Source organism: Octopus bimaculoides, chromosome 21 (assembly GCF_046866305.1).
Source record: "Octopus bimaculoides isolate indiv1 chromosome 21, ASM4686630v1, whole genome shotgun sequence".
NCBI classification, from domain to species: Eukaryota; Metazoa; Mollusca; class Cephalopoda; order Octopoda; family Octopodidae; genus Octopus; species Octopus bimaculoides.
Genome location: NC_142948.1, coordinates 2,683,560 through 2,698,051, shown reverse-complemented (window position 1 = coordinate 2,698,051; position 14,492 = coordinate 2,683,560). Strand labels below are relative to the sequence as shown.

At 40.0% G+C, this 14,492-nt stretch overlaps 1 protein-coding gene across 2 annotated transcripts in view; it reads left to right on the top strand.

Moving 5' to 3' along the window:
* The window catches only part of LOC106868796 (neutrophil cytosol factor 2), a 40,878-nt gene that overhangs the window by 20,527 nt on the left and 5,859 nt on the right, over positions 1–14,492 (top strand). Inside the window, exons 4-9 of one of the 2 annotated variants that reach the window (XR_008266478.2) lie at positions 265–402; positions 1,214–1,318; positions 2,236–2,548; positions 3,308–3,345; positions 6,239–6,279; positions 9,068–9,188. Coding sequence is in view for 1 of the 2 variants with exons in the window: in XM_014914214.3 (XP_014769700.2) it covers positions 265–402; positions 1,214–1,318; positions 2,236–2,548; positions 3,308–3,345; positions 9,068–9,188 (715 nt within the window). In the remaining variant the exon portion in view is untranslated. The remainder of the gene's footprint in view (positions 1–264; positions 403–1,213; positions 1,319–2,235; positions 2,549–3,307; positions 3,346–6,238; positions 6,280–9,067; positions 9,189–14,492) is intronic. The other variant, XM_014914214.3, reaches the window with a different exon arrangement.

Below are 14,492 nucleotides of genomic sequence, written 5' to 3'. Positions count from 1 at the left end.
CCTTTCACAATAGGCTTGCTGGATCAGGGTTAATCAGGGGCTCAACAAGAAGTCAAAAGAAAAAAAAAAAGATCCTGTCTTTTGAATAAATTTACTTCAACAAATTTCTTTGTGCATCGTTTTGCACTTGCCTTATTTTCTCTCTCCCCACTCCATCCAAGGGGTATTTTTTTCATGCTGTGTTCACTTCCTGCTGCTCTTCCTACTCCCTTGGGGGCTACTATGTCCATATGTCACACTCTCCCTTTGTCTCTTCCCATTCAGGCTCTCCACAACCAAGCCGTTGCTGAATCCAAAGCTGACAACTGGAAACAAGTAGAGATCTTAATAAACATGGCCATCAGAGCTCAACAGGAGGACAAATTTAACAACAAACTTAAAATATCTTTACAGGCCGTCCAGGTAAGTAAAAAAAAAAACCCAACTTTCTGTGTCAATTCTAACAATCTTTTTGATGGCAAATTACTAGAGTTAGCTTCTGGTTACATTATACAAAGCATTTTATTTTAAAGCATTTAGATTTAAATGAAAACCCTTCCATCGTTATTTTCTGTAAAAAGCCCTTACTATCACATTGTTATAGTCTGCATCCAGCTATCCAGCTTTCTTGTCTCTCCATTTCTACTCTGTTGTTCATGCACACTAACATTGTGTGTATAAACAACGCTCTCCTTATTTCTTCCTAGCTTTTGTTAAACCTCTATATTCAGGGTACCTGTTTCACCACTGTGTAGCATTGAATTTTGCATATGAGCAACATACAACCTGACCTTCACTCTAAAGGATAGGCGCTTTATTGATGATATATACAAGTGAAATGATTTGATAATGAAACCCACTCCAAAATTTGTACAAGCACACACACACATACCTACACATCCAATTTATATATACACATATATGTATATATGTAAAGGTGTGTGTGTGTGTATGCATGTATATGTTTGTGTATGTATATATATATATATATATATATATATATATAAAATCTACTGAAAAACAGGTACATAATTGCTGTCAAAGGTAAGTGATACAGCAATGAAAGTAGGAGCATTAGGATATTTGAGGTAGAAGAGTAAAATTGTCTGCATATACACACATGCACAAACATGTGCACATGTGCATGCACACACACACATACAAGCACATTAATATACATCCATATGCACACGCACATGTACACACTTAATGTGCCTTTTTGTTCTATTTTCAGCAAAAACAGCATCTCCAACAGTTTAACATTGGAACTGGAATCTTCCATCCACCCAAATGGATGATAGAAAGTACAAAGAACGTCAACTACCTGGGAGATTCCAAGGTGAGTGAAGGTGGTTAGTTCATGGTCAGTGGCGAGTATGTGATGGTGGTGGGACTGATCATGTCTGTGTGAGATTTATTTTGGTGGTGGCAGGGAAGTTGTCTGTATGTGGTGCTTTGTGGTTGAGCATTGATACTCAAATATTTAGCAGACAGAAATACCTCTTCAGTGATGGTCATGGAGGTGGGGATGGACCAATTATAAGTACAAGTATTTTAGTAAGCCAATATGAGACAAACTGGAAAAAACTCGTCCGAGATACATCAGCTGAAACAACTGAGATTTGGAACAAACACTTCCAACTATGTCTGTACAATACAATGTATATATTTAGCGTACATATATTTATAGTGTACAATGTATTATATATATATATATATATATATATATATATATATATATATATATATATATACTGTGGTTTGTACAGTCAAAGAGCTAAGGAGGCAGCAGTAACATCTCCTCCATACTTACCAAAATAATTCTAATCTGGAATCATTCTTTTTCTTTTCCAGGTATATCTACCTATCGATCTGTCATCTACATATCTACTTCTCTCTCTCTCTCTCTCTCTCTCTCCTCATATTTGTATCTAGTTAATGCTCCTTGCACTTAAATAAGTCCACACTAAATAGAAACTTCTGACCCAGTATCAATGTGAGAAACCACTGAAGTGTCTTCCTCACTTCTCTTTTCAAGTATTTATTCAGCTAAATCCCTTCTTTGTGGAAGTGTCTCACCCCCATCTACATACATCTCTTTCTTTTTTGTCGTTCAACTTCAACAATTAACAGCCCTTTTTCCATGCTTTTTCCAAGTTGAGTAGTTTGAAGGGATCTGACCAACCACAGGATGGATGCCCTTCCTAACACTGACCACTCTGTGGTGTGTAAACACTTATATTTTATGTTTTCCAGGTTATTTCGACCAACAACAATCCCTTCTCCATGAATGAAACCAATTCAAGAAGCAAGCCAGCAAACGACGAGTTATGGCCCAATCTCAAGGAACAAGAAACAGGGCAAAAGAAACAAATGAAAACCGTGATTGAATTGCTAACAACCATAACGTTAGATACAGCAATGAAAACTGTTATGGCGAAACAGATAGAGAGCAATCTTGGCACAGACGGTAAACCGCAACGGCCACCAAGACCACAATCTAAATCACCACCAATACGACCTCCTCTTCCACCAAGACTTTCCGGGATCCGTAAACTTCCTCAACTACGTAAAGAATCACTGTATTATTATTCACCACCATCATTATCATCATCATCTAAACTTACTGGCCGTGTGCCAAAATTTGAAACCATTATTTTTAGTGTCCTCATCATCACAACAGTGGTTTGGTGGAATTGTTAGCATTGCATAAAATTCTCTGTGGTATTTCATCCAGCCCCTTATGCTCTGAGATCAAATCCCACAGTAATCAACTTTACCTTTCATCCCTCCAGGGTTGAAATTTAAAAAAATAAACATGGGCCATGGTCCAGTCCCAAGTTTAATGATTTTTAACTTTCCCTCATAATATAAATTGTCTTGTTTTTAGCCCCTTGTTAAGAGATTGTTGGGAGATCTATAATCCCTGCCCCTCTCCATCTCCCAGCATCATTTTGCTGTTTAAAAGAAAAAAATGACAAGATTGATATTTTCAAAGATGGATTAATATGTGTTTGTATGCTGCACATATGTATCTATGGTATGTGTGTGTGTATGTAGATGTGTGCATGCAGGTGTGTGCATGCATATATGTGTGAGTGTTTCTTAGTGTGTATGTTTGTATAGATATACACACACAATATTAATAATGGCAGAATAAACATTTTACCAACCTATATGAAGTTAATGAACTTTTAACCTCACTACTGCTGTGATTTTAATTACAAAATGTTTTCTACTCATTCTCTAAGTTAACACCACTTAACTGTTTGTTTTCCCTGCAGAATACATCCCTAAATATTTATTCTTACTATTTCTGTTTTTACAGCAACTAAAAATGACCTGGAATCTCAAGACAATACAAAAGTGAGTATATACATATATATATATATATATATCTATGTATGTATTAAGACATCTTTTCTATGTCTGTATGTATATTTGTGTTTAAGTATGCTTTTCTGTATGTCTATATGTATATGTTTGTTGGTATATAATATATATATAGTTTAAAGATCCAATAGAGGTAGAATCAGCCAAAAAAAAAAACAAAAAAACATTCCATCCAATGAGAGATAAATATCAATTTGAATACACAACCGAAAGAGCTACCAATAGTTTCATACTATTATGATGCTTGAACAGGCATATTTGTAAAGGATGCCATGTATCTTAAATAGAGCCTGAAAGTTTCATGCATCATAATGGCATGAGACTCCTGAGAACAGGAAGATATGCATGGATGGAAGAGTCACTAAAGCAGTCACGGATGTGTGATGAAAGATAAAATAAGAAAAATAATAAACAAAATCAAATTCAATGACAGCACTGTATGACTGGCATCCGTGCTAGTGGAGCGCTAAGAGCACCGTTCGAGCGTGATCATTGCCAGAGCAGCTGTCTGGCCCCCCCATGCCGGTGGCACGTAAAAAGCACCATTCGAGCATGATCGTTCCCAGCGTTGCCTTACTGGCACTTGTGCCGGTGGTATGTGGAAAACAACATTTGAGCAAGGGCGTTGCCAGTGCCACTGGGCTGGCTCCTGTGCAAGTGACACGTAAAAACATCATTTCAGTGTGGCCGTTGCCAGTACTGCCTGACTGGCCCTTTTGCCGGTGGCACGTAAAAGCACCCACTACACTCTCGGAGTGGTTGGCGTTAGGAAGGGCATCCAGCTGTAGAAACTCTGCCAGATCAGATTGGAGCCTGGTGCAGCCATCTGGCTCACCAGTCCCCAGTCAAACCGTCCAACCCATGCCAGCATGGAAAACAGATGTTAAACGATGATGATGATGATGATGATGATAGTGCGCGTGTTTATTTGACAAGGGGGCGGTATGACCATCCCAAATCATAGTAAATATATATATATATATATATATATATATGTATATATGTAGTAAAGATTGTTTGCCAAAGTACTGTTGCTGAATATCTCACGTTGTGAGATTTAAAAATAGTAATTTTCTAGTATATAATTAAATATATATTGCTTAGTTATAGGACTCATTAGAATCTAGACTGAACACAGAGGATGCCAGAAATAGCTAGCGACAATATTATAGGGTTCACAGTGAGGTAAAACAACCATGAAGGTATCAAGTGTTGGTTGGATACTGTACATGTGTATATACCAAATCCAATTTAAATTGTATATCCAACTCAAGGCTGGTTCTAGGTGTGACGTAGGTAGAATAAAAGAGACTGTTTTGTGTGTATGCATGTAGGTAGGTAGGTTGGTTGGCTGGCTCAGGCATGGCTGTTTAGTTAAGAAGTTCACTTCCCAACCATGTGGGTTAGATTCAGCTCCACCATGTGACACCTTAGGGAAGTGTCTTCCATTATAGCCCTAGGCTGACAAAAGCCTTATCAGTGGACTTTGGAAGATGAAAAGTGAAAGACATCTGTAAGTGTGTGTATGTATGTATATATATATATATATATATATGTATATATATGTATTGTTTGACAGTTGTTGCTATTGTGTCACACAAATATGTCCACAACTGATCCCTTATCCCCAGACAATAAGCTTGTCCTTTTCCTTAACGGCATGTCAGTTTTGGAGAATTCTTGATTCTGTAGATTATCTCCCCTTCTCACTGAAACTGGTCTTGATTGTCATTTGGTAATTATGATACATCTTCTGGAGATGAATATTAATATAATAAATCAAGAATTTACACTGTATAGTATTTAATATATCTGCATTTGTCACGTTCTCATACACTTGTGTGTGTTTCCTTCTTGTAATACAATGATTGCTCGCATACAGTTTATATTGTTTGTTTATGATGTTCCATGGAAAACACATTGGGCCTCGGGGAAATATTTCCTTATTTGGAAACAGGTGAGGATTGGTGACAGGAAGGGCACCTAGCCATAGAACATCTGCCTCAACAGATGTGTGTGTGTGTGTGTGTGTGTGTGTGTGTGTGTGTGTGTGTGTTGATTTCAGCCTATGAAATAGAGAGAGATAGTGTGATGAGTGGGGAGGAAACGTGGTCTTGTGACAAACCCTAGAATTGTGGTTTCCATCTGCTTGTGTATTGTTGACCTAACTTAGGGTCCTCTATAGGATCTATTTGCTAGAAATAGAAGCAGATAATCTTCCCTATCTCACCATTATATTATTTTATCTTATCAGAATGATGTGTGTTTGTGGACACATGGGTCTGTATCAACTGCTGAAGGCAAATTCACCATAAGAACTAGAGAGAAAAATTCTCCCTTATGACACAAGGTGTAAAAGTACCATATCTGCCCAATGTCACCTTCCCAGATGCAGCATTTCCAGCTCTTTAGCCTTTATCAGTGGGACAGTATTTCCTATTGATAATGGCTAAAGAATCTGATAGGATGCAACACTGGACAGATATAGTGTTTTTTACACTCTTTTTACCATAAAAGAGAATTTTTTCTCCATGGTAACTGCAGTGAATGTCTTTAGAAGTTGAAATATTTCACAAACACGTTTTAACTAACCTAAAATTCGTTTTTATATCTATATATATATATGTGTGTGTTCACCTGTTTATATATGTTTGTAGCTTTGTACATGTAAATGCTTATAACTTCCTACATGTTCATGTGTGCACATTTATGTCTATGTGTACATGTTTGTGTCTATAAGTAGATCTGTATTTGTCAGTACTTCTATGTTTTCTACTTTTTATTTACAAGCCAAAATTTTTTCTCTACACACAATATAGATACATGTGTATATATGTATTTATGTATTAAACTTATATTATGCTAGAATGTCATCTCCACTGAGGAAAACACTGCTTAATTTTGTCTGTAAGCACCATTTTTATTGATTTGCTTATGTTATACTCATATTTTCTTAAACCATTTTATGTTCTTGCTCTCGGTCTCCTGTATGTGGCTTGCCCTTGATTACTAAATTCTTTGACAGTCATTGATATTCCTGTAACATTTTCTCTAGCCAACTCTTTTTGTTTATATTCCCTGGCCTCCCATAATTCCTCTTAATCTTCATTGTACATTAATCTGTTGTCTTTTAAACCAGGTCTTGTAATCTACCTGCCCAGTTACTATGGCTGCATGATCTACAAACCTCTGCAATAATTAACTTCAAAAATTTATCTTTATTATAATTTCTCCGGGTATTTTAATTAATCATTTTTAACTCATGTGGATGCTGGTCTTATAATCTCATTGTTTTAATTACAATTGTTTTTACTACTTCACTAATGTTTAAAATTTTATTACCTTTAACTACGCAAAATGACTAGCAGAAAAAACTAATTCTATTTTTTGGTAGATATTTAACAAAACTTCTAGAATAACTAAGAAATTTAATTTTCCAGTTGACATACTTTTAAACAGTATAATTACATATAATTTCATGTTCAGAACATTTAAATTGAACTTAATTAATCCAGACTTCATCTGGTCATTTTAATGTTAGGTCCCTTCACTTGATTCTCTCTTTAGCACACACACACACTGTAAATGTGTGACCATTTTTATCATTCGGTTGTATTTCTGCCTGCTTCAGCATGTAAAGGCTTTGAAATCTTTCTTATTGACTTATTACCTCCCTTTACTCTACCTTGTTACAGAAGAAACATCTCTCTTATCTTTTACTTGTCTCAGTCATTGGGATGTAGCCATGCTACGGCATCACCTTGAACGGTTTAGTTCAGGCACAGGAAACCTTTTTTGAAAACTGGGCTGCTTGAGACATGGCTCTTCATCAGTTGGACCAAACTACTAAAGGGGAATTTTTTGTTAGGTGTGCCATTCAGAAAGTCTCATGGCCCCAATTGGCCCATGACTGGTTTAGTCAAATCGACCCCAGTACTTTTTCTATGAAATCTGGTACTTATATTCTATTGGCCTCTTATACCAAACTGCTAAGATGCAGGGACATAAACAAACCAATACTGGTTGTCAAGTGGAGGAGGAGGGGGTCAAACACAAAGATATATTTGTGTTTAATACATACAAATATGCATACTTTCACAGTTTCTGTCTATTAAATCCCTCACAAGGCTTTGGTTGGCTTAAGGCTAATAGTCACACTTATCCAAGGTGCTGTGCAATGGGTCTGAACCTGAAACCCTGTGGTTCAAAAGCATGCTTCTTAACTATACAATTATGCTTGTGCCAAACAGCATATGCACAGACAAAGATAGTGTATATGCAGACGAATCTGAATATACAGTCTTTGTTGGATGATGAACCGGGATCAGCTGGAGTTAGTTTCAGTCCAGTATTGGGATATCATCCGTGACTGAATCTCCCACTGTAACTATCCATGTAAATACTACTGATGCATTCAGTGTAACTGAGTACATAAATTAGATTAACGAATTTTCATATATAATGTATTCTTGGCAGTTAATAAATTACTGACGTGTCCGCTGTACCATTTAATACATATTCGTATGTTAAATTGTTGTGTAACTTTTGGCCCATCCATTGTGGACAGGAAGAGAGGAACCAGCTGGAACAAATTTCAATCTTGTGTTGGGATCTCATCTGTTAAGAACATGGTGGCCAAAAGTTGTACAACAATTTAACATATATAGTCATAGAAGCTACCTTTCAGTTGAAGAGACCCCACTTCCTTGTTGCCAGCAGAGGTAATTAACTCCTTAAACTTTCCCCACTTTTTTTTTTTTTTTTACTTTGGTTATTATACTTTTAGGGCACCCACCTTCACTTCAAATTAGGTCATGAAAGAATCTACTGACTATTTCTATGGATGTTTTTGAGTATGGAAAAGAATTTCCTGGGTGTTTTTACAGCATAGCTGTGTACATATAAACCCTGCACCACTTTCCTGTGTGCACATAGTTTACATCATTGGCTGCATCATAAGGGAATGGCTATCTACTCTTTGCATACTGTGCCTGGCTACTTTGTAGATGATTCTACAGTTCTGTCTTCTTTCTTGCTTCTCTATAATTTCAAAGTTTGTATAATTTTGCACAGATAAATATATTAATCAATCAAATTCCGACATGGTCTGATTTTTCAGGATCACAATTTTATATTAAATACCATTATGAGTAAGTTATTTAAAGAACAAATTTCAGCATTTTTCACCAGCTGTCAATGTGGCTGCTATTGAAATATGAAGATTGGCGAAAGAGGGAAAGTACTTGTGCTATTGCAATATGTCATCTGTTACTTGTTTCAGTCATTAGATTGCAGCCATGCTGGGGCACCACCTTGAAAAATTTTCAGTCAAATGAATTGATCCTAGCACTTATTTTTTCTGAAAGCCTGGTACTTATTCTGTCGGCCTCTTTTGCTGAACTGCCAAGTAAAGACACCAACACTGGTTGTCAAGCAGTGGCGGGACACACAGACAAGGCTTCTCTCAGTTTCTGCCTACCAAATCCACTTACAAGGCTTTGGTCAGCCTGAGGCTATAGTCGAAGACACTTGCCCAAGGTGGTACACAGTGGGACTGAACCAGGAACCATGTGGTTGAGGAGCAAGCTTTACAAAAAAATAGAACATGAAAAATCAGACTGTTGGAATTTGACTTAATACATGTGCACCAGTTTGTCAGTGTATAACAGCAGTGTGTTACTTGCTCATTTCCCAGGCACCCCAAGCTGAATACAAGGAAGTTGGTCGAACTGTGTTTGTGAAATACAGCCTACTGAGCAGCAACCCTAATGTATTGACAGTCAGGGAAGGCGATAAAATTGTAGTAAAAGCATTAGGTTCGTATGACACTCTTTTTATGTTTTTTTCTCCATTATTTACAGCTGAGGATTAGGAATTCGAACCTTGCTACAGCTTTTAAATTAAAATACTTTTGACTCTTCTGCTTCTCTCTAGATACCATGGCTTGTTTAGTTCTTCTAACAACTGAGAATAGGGAACCTGCAGGTTCATGTGTAACCTTAGCAACCATTAACCCTTCAGCATCCAGATTACTTTCTCAAATGTGATGGTTATTTATATAAATAAATATATATATAAATAAATATATATATAAATATATATATATCTAGGGAAACACAAATATTGAGCGGTGTTCCACAGGGAACTGTTCTGGGGCCACTACTGTTCATAGTGGCCCTTCTGGACATGCCCACGGTCACTCGGAGAGCCACTGTCACTAGCTATGCTGATGACACAAAGATATCTCAGGCAATAAAGAATCCTGATGATATTGTAAGCCTGCAGAATGACCTAAATGCAATATATGAGTGGGCAGAGCAAAATAATATGCAGTTCAATGCAAAAAAATTTCAAGTACTGCGCTACAAGACCACAAGTACCTCCCAACTGGCATACACAGGGCCTGGAGGTACTGCAATCCCAGAACCACAAACAGTGAGAGATCTGGGCATCAACATGTGTAGTGATGCATCATTTCACATGCACATTGTCAAGTTGACAGCAAGGTGCAGACAACTGGCGGGGTGGATACTGAGGACTTTCCGTACAAGGGATCAAAAAGTCATGTTGATTCTATGGAAGACATTTGTTCTGAGCCACCTAGACTATTGCTCTCAGTTGTGGTCACCACACAGTGTTAAGCGGACAGCAGAACTCGAGGCAATTCAGCGGCACTATAAAAAAAGATCGCCACAGTCCAACAGATGAACTACAGGGAGCGACTGAAGGCACTAGGTCTCTACTCCCTGGAGCGCAGGCGGGAGAGATATGTAATAATATACATATGGAAAATACTGGAAGGACTGGTGCCAAACTTTGGTATCAAGTACTACAGGAATGCCCGCACAGGTCGCCACTGCATGGTGCCAAAGGTACCGTCCACTGCATCTCACTTAAGAACGAGATACTGCAGCAGCCTCGGTTTCAGAGGACCTCAGCTCTTCAATGCCCTGCCAAAACATTTGAGAGACATGCAAGACATGGATGCGGAGGTCTTCAAGACAAAACTTGACGCTTTCCTCTCCAAGATACCAGACGAACCAATGGCTCGTAATGAGACGCAGTTTAGGGCAGCTGTGTCAAATTCTCTTATACACCAGATGTGCCATCAAAACTCTTGATTGGACCATGTCAGGTGGGGGAGAAGAGCCATGCAAGGAACGTGAAAATCACGGTGGTGCACCAGCATGACCGCAGTCACTTGGCTGAAACACATAAATAAATAAATATATATAAATATATATAAATATATATATAATTAAATAGATATATAAATAAATAAATAAATAAATATATATATATATAAATAAATAAATAAATAAATATATCATCATCGTTTAACGTCCGCTTTCCATGCTAGCATGGGTTGGACGATTTGACTGAGGACTGGTGAAACCGAATGGCAACACCAGGCTCCAGTCTAATTTGGCAGAGTTTCTACAGCTGGATGCCCTTCCTAACACCAACCACTCAGAGAGTGTAGTGGGTGCTTTTACGTGTCACCCGCACGAAAACGGCCACGCTCGAAATGGTGTCTTTTATGTGCCACCCGCACAAGCCAGTCCAGGGGCACTGGCAACGATCTCGCTCGAAAATCCTACGGGAGCCAGTCAGGCGGTACTGGCAACGGCCACGCTCAAAATGGTGCATCTCATGTGCCACCCGCACAAGAACCAGTCCAGGGGCACTGGCAACGATCTTACTTGGCTTGCCGGGTCTTCTCACGCACAGCACATTTCCAAAGGTCTCGGTCAGTAGTCATCGCCTCGGTGAGGCCCAATGTACGAAGGTCTTGCCTCACCACCTCAGCCCAGGTCTTCCTGGGCCTACCTCTTCCACGGGTTCCCTCAACTGTTAGGGTGTGGCACTTTTTCACGCAGCTATCCTCATCCATTCTCACCACATGTCCATACCAGCGCAATCGTCTCTCTTGCACACCACAACTGATGCTTCTAATGTTCAGCTTTTCTCTCAAGATACTTACACTCTGACGGGTATTCACATTGACATTACACATCCAACGGAGCATACTGGCTTCATTCCTTGCGAGCTTACGTATGTCCTCAGCAGTTACAGCCCATGTTTCACTGCCATGTAGCATGGCTGTTCGTACGCATGCGTCATACAGTCTGCCTTTTACTCTGAGTGAGAGTCCCTTTGTCGCCAGCAGGGGTAAGAGCTCTCTAAACTTTGCCCAGGCTATTCTTATTCTAGCAGCTACACTTTCAGCGCACCCACCCCCACTACTAACTTGGTCGCCCAGATAGCGGAAGCTATCGACTACCTCTAGTTTTTCACCCTGGAATGAGATAGAAGTTGTTTCCTGTTTGTTTACAGTCTTTATTGCACCTGAACATCTGCCACAAACAAAAACTAACCTGCTAGTTAACCTGCCTTTGATGTTGCTGCACCTCTTGTGTCCATAGCTTGCACCGGGTACATCTTATAGAGTTACTACCTACTCCTTTTCTACATACTGAGCAGGGCCATCTACCTGAAGGGGTTTGTGTTTTATCTACCTTCCTACTTATTAGGATTTTGGTTTTAGCTAGGTTGACTCTAAGGCCCTTCAATTCTAGACCTTGCTTCCACACCTGAAACTTCTCCTCTAGTTCTGATAGTGACTCCGCAATTAGGGCAAGGTCATCAGCATAGAGGAGCTCCCAGGGGCAACCTGTCTTGAACTCCTCTGTGATTGCCTGGAGGACTATGATAAATAAGAGGGGGCTGAGGACAGAACCTTGGTGGACCCCTACCTCTACCCGGAATTCATTGCTGTACTCATTTCCAACCCTCACCTTACTGGCAGCATCTCTGTACATGGCTCGCACAGCTCTCACTAACCATTCTTCTATCCCAAGTTTCCTCATTGACCACCAGATAAGGGATCGGGGGACCCTGTCAAAGGCTTTCTCCATGTCAACAAAAGCCAGGTACAGAGGTTTATCCTTAGCTAGGTATTTCTCCTGCAACTGTCTCACTAGAAATAAGGCATCAGTAGTGCTTTTACCTGGCACGAACCCAAACTGCATCTCATCTAAATTGATTCGCTCCCTAATTAGTTGGGCTATGACCCTCTCTGTAACTTTCATAACCTGATCTAACAGCTTGATGCCTCTGTAATTATTTGTATCTAAAGCGTCACCTTTACCTTTGTAGCAGTTGACTATGATGCTGCTACACCAGTCATTGGGTATGACTCCTTCGTGTATCACCTGGTTCGTAATACGGGTGACTAGGCTATAGCCAACACTGCCAGATATTTTGAGCATCTCTGCAGTGATTCCTGATGGGCCGGGGGCTTTCTCGGTCTTCATACTCTTAATTGCTTTATCTACCCTGGTACTATCAACTCGGATAGCTGGTCCCTCTATTGGGTCGACATACGGCAGGCTCTCTTTCTCCCATTCATTCTCTTTATTAAGCAATCTATCGTAGTGGCATCTCCAGACCTCTTTCTTTGCATCCTCATTTAACGCAAGCGTACCATCATCCATGCGAACACATTTCTCTCCTACAACATCACTATTCTCTCTCCTACACTGTCTTGCAACACGAAATACCTCGAGTCTTTGGTCCTCACGGCGCAGAACATTGGCAAATCTTTCCTTATCTGCTTCCCCTCTGGCTAAATAAACCTGTCGCCTAGCCTCCCTTCTGGCACATTGGTACAATTCCCTACTACCACCGTTCTTCCAGTCCTTCCAAGCCTGTTTCTTTTGTCTAATAGCCCTGTCTACCTCCTTGTTCCACCACCACGTTACTCTGGGTCGGGAGGGAACCTTACACCACCCACAAATCCTGAAGTTGGTATTGCAGACCATAAGATCGGTTGCATCACAGAACTCCAGCAGTCTGGTTCCCTCCTCGTTGCGGGAACCGAAGCCATAGCCTCCATGTATGCCATGGAAGCCTCCAGCACGACGTCCGACATGACCGTTGAAGTCTCCAGCCACAAAGAGAAGGTCCCTGTCACTCGTCGACGAGGTAGTTTGCAAGAGGATGTCATAGAATTGGTCTTTCAGACCATCTGGTAGCCCCGGTTGAGGTGCATAGGCTGAGATGACAGTAGCTAATCTACGATGAAGCACTAGTCTGATCTTAAGTACTCTGTCACTTACTCTAACGACCTCGATTACCTTATCCACCCATTTCTCCGCTAGAAGTATTCCTACGCCCCCGACCCCGTCAGTGTTCCCTGCCCAGAAAATCTTGTACCTGTGTTCTTTGCCTGTGAGGAACCTCGCAGAACCTCCTCTCCATCTTACTTCCTGGATGCAGCACATATCTACGCGTCTCCGTTCAAGCATCTCAACAATTTCACCAGATCTACCTTTCAGCGTGCCGACGTTGGGAGTGCCAATCCTAACAGTATGGGTGTTGGGGGTGTGGGCCTGTAGCCTGGGAAGGGGAAAAGCAGTGTCGTGTACCTGAAAAGAAAACTTGCAATTGGAAGAATTCATAAGCAAAACAGTACCTACAACCTGCAAACATTACTCAAACTTAATGCGCTACCCAAAGGTAGGGGAGAGGATGGCCAAGGCCACTAGATGGGTTCCGGGAGACAGCCGAGGATGACAGGATGACAGAGGAATGCACTTCCGGTGGAGGGGTGGGAGGGCGGGTGTACCATCAGCCAGGAGATAGGCCTCTTAATTGTAGATTTTAAATATTTGAGAGACAACAATGCATAAATCGTAATTTTTAAAAGAGCAATGAAATCTAGGTGAATAGAATATATACGTAGCATGAATTTAGGAAGCTTAGAAAATGAATAAGTATGAATTTAAGACAAAAACTGAATTCAATTGAATTTCAGGGAAAGAAACAAGATAAATAATAGAGGGCAGACTAAAGCGCGAAGGTATGAGATGTTTGAGGCCGTAAATAAATAAAAATCTCTATCTTATCTGCATCTTGGAGACTTTGTCGTAGCATGTCAGCGGAGAAGAGATTGAGATAATTTAGAATGGATTTCTCATTTATATATAGCCAGAACCTGAAGACCTTAAGGAAAAACTACGAGAGCGAGCGAGACAGAGAGAGAGAGAGAGAGAGAGACTGATTTAGAGAGGATGGAGGGGTAGACAGAGGCATGGCAGGAGAAAAGATCATCATCA